Genomic DNA, 6000 nt, shown 5'->3' with positions numbered 1-6000 from the left:
GTGGTAGATTGGTTATGCCATTTCCCTCTTGAATAACAAGTCTTGAGTTCAACTCTCCTCGTCGACTAGATCTTTGAGGTCTTTTGGGATAGTATCCTATGGCGTTAAAACTCTCTTCTTCTCGGGTGTCTGTGTGGGTGTGGGTGTGTGCTAATAAAAAGAGGAAAATGGTATAACCTTTCAATCACCCAAGTATGGTAGATTGGTTATGCCATTTCCCTCTTGAATAACAAATCTTGAGTTCAACTCTCCTGGTCCGCTAGATCTTTGAGGTCTCTTGGGATAATTTCCTACAACGTTAAAACTCTCTTCTTCCTCTCTCTCTCTCTCTCTCTCTCTCTCTCTCTCTCTCCTCTCACACACACACACACACACACACACATTAGAAGAGAAGCTTTAAGGTCGTAGAAAAACAAGAACTATGTCAAAGTAAAATGCTTCTCCCCAACATTTAAACACTTCAAAATTGAAGACCAGAGCCAATTGCTCAAATGGATTCAAATATGTAGTTTCAGAGTCTTTGTCCTCTCAATAGAGCTTTGGCGGAAAGACAAGAAAGAATTTCAACTCTATTGCTCATCCAGATGTTCATGTGGTAACATGGTTGAGACAGGCATCCAGAAACAATTTTTTATGAATCTGCAACCCCCAGATATAGCATATGGCCAATCATCTCAGTAGCATCCTCCCTGGCTTTTGAGTAATGCATGGAGAAAGCTCGTCTATAGAAGCGCTCAGAAAGGTGCTATATACCCAAATTCCAATGCATTTGTAAACGGCACTAGGTTATATTTTGCATGCGCGCACACACACACATGCACACAAAAAATGTAGAAAGGGTAGCAGCAAAGAAGCATAAGCTTTTTAGACGGTTTCTCGGGGTATAACCAACTCGCTATACACCCTAAGGATCAAATGGGAGAGCACCTCGATCGCAGATCCAGCTTGACACGTAATGATGTACAGGTCAGCCAAAAGTTTGCACTGGCTTGGCTTGAATACCATATATAGTCAGCACCTACACTTGTTTCATGGACCCTGGCCCTTAAAAGGAGGCCATTCAAGGCCCATCCATCCCAGGCACCCCTTGCGATAATCTTGCAGAAGCCTCAATGCTGCATGATTTATATCCCCAGCAAATAACTTTTGTGCCAGCTCGTCTAGAAATCTGGCAAAATTTAAAATCACAGAATCAACATCAACACTTGACACAGCCTCTCGGCACATGTTTGTGAGCAGATTCCGACTCGAAACTCACACTTCCCCTGACATGCCATTCGCATCAATCTTGTAGCGCTCTTGTAGCAACTCTGCACCTGCAAAAGACATCCTTCGGTGAACTGAAGGTTCATAGATACTGATGGAGTTTAACTCAAATAAAAAAGCTGCCTCTGAAGATAAAGCATAGGTTTTCATAGAGACATCGTGAGACACCTTTCACCAAACTTTTCAAGAGATTCAGTTTTTGATGGGTAGAGCATAGGCAATAGCCCGAGCGTTTGTTAGCCTAGTATTATCCAGCTAGGTTACAATGTGCATGAATTCATAGCATTCTCTATATGTGGAAGGTGGTCGTGCATTGCTGATTCTCTAAAACAAATCAGCATTCACTTATAAATGCTTTTAGAAAAGGCATAAGCAAAATAAGTTAAAGAAGCTTACTTGAGTAGAACTTGAAACAAGCACTCAACTTTAAACGAAAAGGATAAGACATCACAAAGACTTAATTCTACATTCAGAGATTTAAAAGTATACTGTTGCATCCCACGTCTCCAATCTCCATGATTTTGTAGTCATTCAAGTGCACTCTAGAAAAACATGCATATGGCGAACTCCTTTGAGCATGTAATAGCAGTGCTCTATTCCATCTGCAAAAATTGTGTGGGTAAAACTAGAAATTGTTCCAAATTTTTGTCTTCAGCATTCGGGACAGGTGTCTCAGCTTACAATTGTGCCGCTTTAAAATTCAAAAATGTCAGCTGAGAGGAAGAGGAAAAGGAAAAATCCTGCCTAGATTTTAGGCAAATTAGTGTAAAATTTGAAAAAAATAACACACAAATGTTTTTTACTTACCATGCAGCCACCACAAATGATAAAATCACCTATCTGTTTGTATGGGTAAGCCAAGACCCCAGTTACTAACAAGAACCTACAGACATAAACACTACGTTACCTCCATGGGGCATACGCTTTAACATCTCTACGAAAACAGCGGCAACTCCTGCAACTGCATAAGACGATTCTCCAATATCGTGGCAGATAGCGAGTCGAATAGCAGCAGCCTGGTCACGAAGTCTCATGGGTAATATTCCAGGAGCATCTAGCAGATCCAAGTCCTCCCCAATACGAGCCCACCTTCAAGAAACATAGGCAGAAGTTAAAGGCTGAGAATAGATGTTGCCCTTATATTGAAATAAAATTCATGTATTGTGCTCCAATAGTTCATCTAAGCACAATCAACACCTGATCATTAGGGCCTATTTATAGCCCAATGGCTATTTTTTAAGGGTCTTCAGGATCTTTAGACTATTTTACACAATTCCTCTGTCAAAAGATTAGCCCAAATTTTTCAAACTTTGTCGTTTTCACCAAAATTACACTGTAAAGTGCCATTTTTGGCAAAATTTCAGAAGACTCGCCCCGAATCTATACATACAGGTTTATGGATAAGATATATTTGCCAACCCATCTACGATGCCAAATTCTTTAAGGGGTCTTATTTTTTAACCTGGAACCTTGAACTTGGACTTTAAGTTGTGAGGATAATGCCACTATGGTTGCAACAATCTTAACATTGTGTGTATCCTAAATAAATCACAAACATGTCCACATACACTTAAATCAAACCACAGAAAAACAACATTGCTCTCTGTCACATAACAAGTCCTTAAACATTTAAAGCCAGGTCTTCCCAGTCCTATTACTCTGCTTCAAATTGGATACATCTAGAACGATTCCAAGTTGTTAAGGTCCAGAAGTATGGTACAGCCCAACTAGATGTGGCACAATGCATGTCGTACTTCAAAATGTTATGGTGTGCAATTAAGATAATGTCTAGAGGCCAATGCTATTAGCCATTTGGATTACTAAGGCCAAATTACAAGCTAAAATACCAAAAGTCGATCCCTGGCAGGTAGGTTGATTAGAAGCAACAAGCCGTTGTGAAGGACTTAAGCCGGTCAAAAACAGCCTCAACAATCTTAGAGCGCTCACAGAAGTTCAAATTCAGACCACAGAGCCACCCTTGTACCAATGGCATGCAATGAGAACTGAAACAACCATGCTTGAAGTTTCTTGTATTTATATTCAAGTAATGAAGGGCCAGATAGCATGTTTGGTCACTCTGTACTTCACTTTGGCAAGCCTTCAGACGGTCATCTCTTTTTCTTGAGACCCTTGCTGCTGCTCTAATAAATTAAACCAGAAGTAGAGAATGTCATTCTATTGACCCAATATCAATCGAATTCAAAAATAGCGGAGGACAGAGATAACATAACGTCTGCCTCTCAGGAAGTTTGATCAATTTTTAGGAGGAGGTGCCTCATGAGATATAAGATTCTGCCATCATAGCCCTCTGTTATGCATGATATTAGGTTTAGTACACATTTGTTTTCAATCCACCAAATGCCTTCAAAGCAACAAAATGCGAGACTTTTAGCGATCAAAACATTGGAAAAGCAATGAAAACTAACAGAGATCGATCACAAGCCATAATATTAGATAACAAAATGGAAAATAACTTTCATTTCAACATTCTGGAGTACTACTTAGATGAATAAAGGAAAGAAAGTACTGCAATTCTCGAGTTACTCCTGGCCTTGGAGCTGCTTCACATTTCCTGCGCTTGAGTAGTCGATTGATGAGTGAGGACTTCCCCACATTGGGATAGCCAACTGCCACAGCGCGAACCTTGCAAAGTTCACCCGATCACAATCAGGACCAAAAAATTCTTTTGAGTCCCAAAAGCCTTTCAAAGGTAATACAAAAATTATACATACACATAAATAAAAGTAAAGAAGCTACAGAAAATTCCTCAGCTAGAATAGCTAGGATATGTTGAGATCACCAACAATCTCAAACTACTTCATAAAATTAGCATGCCACTTGCACAGGAAAAAACCGCTATCAGCACCATCTCATGAAAAAGTCTTTCATCAATGGTCCATAGAAACATTACTTGAAAATACTGTCATCATGGATGGTCGTGAACCACTAGTTTACATTCACACAAGCTCTATCTTGTACTTGATTTGAGTCTCTCAAAGGTTAATCATGCTCTTACTCTCCTTCTATACTGTTAAGATGAAAAATCAACCATTTTAGCTACAGCCAGGTAGCTACTGATTGTCCCTGGTAGTCTCCCATATCAAGATGAATATTGCCCACTGCTTCGATGGCTTCTTCAACCTCTCCATGCTTCCATGATCCAAGCCTGCCTAGTACCGTGCATAAGCTGCGTAGGTGTAGTATGTCCCTGAATACATGAGAATCTTTCTCAAGTTTGTGAAGAACTAATGACATTGTCTTCGCAATCTACTCTGTCATATTGCTAACAGCATCTCAGTCAAAACAAAAAGGCCAATAGAATTTAAAAGCCCGGTCATTTTCTGTGCATAGCACTGCCTGCAAACGGTACAGAACACCGATCCATCTTTTTTCAATCAGTTTTTCTAAAAGTCACTCAAACCTTGATGATGAGGTTAAAATCGCTAACTCAACAATAGCTAGCAGATAAGCCCTTGAGCAAGGAGGCAAGGATCTCTACCATACAGCCCTCACACAATTATCCACACCTGGAAAAACAAGGCAAGTTACATACAGCACGTGGAAGAAGACCCTTTGACCTTCGCTTCTCATTAATATCCCTTGCTACAGATTTAACCGTCCTCCCAAGCTTCATCACACCCTGCAAAAGAAATCCATAACAAGTTACCATAAGATACAAATGCACTAGAACGCGTGAGCCGTTCATAGAAGAGAAAAATATTTTCTGACTTACTAGTCCACGCCTCCCATCAGTGAAAAGGGTAGTAATATTTTGGGATGCAAAGTAACTAGCCCACCTATTCTTTTCTGCTGTTGAAATCATATCCACTCGATTCATCACTACAACCCTCATTTTGTCTCCTATCCATGTAATCATCTAAATAAAGCAAAAACAACACACACAATCTGACTTATCATGTCTGTGGAATGACAACAACGGCAGAAAAGATATACATACCTAGATGAATCCAGGATAAGCCCAAATTGACTTTTAAACGAAAGTGCAAGGTATGGACTCATGGTAGTCATCCACAAGACAGCAAGAACGGACACAACACATCAAAGCCTAAAATAGAATCCAGGCAAAAGTGCCACACTTCCTCAACATTTCACACCAGGATTTAGAGGTGCGCACAAAAAAAAGGTCAATTCGCTATAAATTCAATTGCTAGAAATAAACAAGATGGGCCAAATTAGAGTCCTAAGAGAGGTAGTTTAAATCTGAGTGATGCAGTAAAGCAATCAAAAGGAAATTTGCAATCTACCTCAGTCGTATTTAAGGGTTTGCTACATTTAACACTTTAGATCGACGGTAGAAAATAATCCAAGCACCTCATATCTTACCCAAGAAACAGCTGTACTTCACACTCTACCTCAATGTGTGTGACTTCTGTTGGGTACTCAATAGGGCAAATTGGGTAAGTTAATATATAAGCAAACCCAAGTTAACACAAATTGGCAGATGAGCAAAGGCACAGCAGGCTTCCCCAAGCAACAGGTGTCCCTCCCTCTCTCAGCAAGACTCTCCCCAAGCCATCTTGGTGAGCCTCCCCTTCCCTCAGCCATCAGCGTTTTCCATCCTCGCCATAAGGACCCCTTCCCTTGGCGTTTGTCCAGAATCAGCCATCGCCAGCCCAGCCCATTGCCTAGCGTTTTCCCCCCTTCAAGCATACCAAAACCAGCGTATTCTGGATCGCTATCAGCATCTCCAGCGTTTTTTCCTCAGGTCTTCTA

The 6000-nt window shown here is 40.6% G+C and overlaps 1 protein-coding gene across 2 annotated transcripts in view; it reads right to left on the bottom strand.

Annotated features, from left to right (window-relative positions):
• Window positions 1-424: 424 nt before the first annotated feature.
• Window positions 425-6000, bottom strand: part of EMB3129 (GTP-binding family protein) — a 54106-nt gene continuing 48530 nt past the window's right edge. Inside the window, exons 4-9 of one of the 2 annotated variants that reach the window (XM_086525050.1) lie at window positions 5000-5143; window positions 4820-4906; window positions 3794-3909; window positions 2174-2355; window positions 1259-1316; window positions 425-1168 (exon numbers count right to left, since the gene is read on the bottom strand). In XM_086525050.1, the coding sequence (XP_086381176.1) occupies window positions 1030-1168; window positions 1259-1316; window positions 2174-2355; window positions 3794-3909; window positions 4820-4906; window positions 5000-5143 (726 nt within the window). In that variant the 3' untranslated portion in view covers window positions 425-1029. The remainder of the gene's footprint in view (window positions 1169-1258; window positions 1317-2173; window positions 2356-3793; window positions 3910-4819; window positions 4907-4999; window positions 5144-6000) is intronic. The other variant, XM_086525051.1, reaches the window with a different exon arrangement.

The sequence above is a fragment of the Adiantum capillus-veneris genome, chromosome 12 (assembly GCF_014529385.1).
Source record: "Adiantum capillus-veneris isolate H3 chromosome 12, ASM1452938v2, whole genome shotgun sequence".
NCBI lineage: Eukaryota > Viridiplantae > Streptophyta > Polypodiopsida > Polypodiales > Pteridaceae > Adiantum > Adiantum capillus-veneris.
Note: the sequence above shows the minus strand (reverse complement) of the source record. Positions and strands in the feature narration are given on the sequence as shown.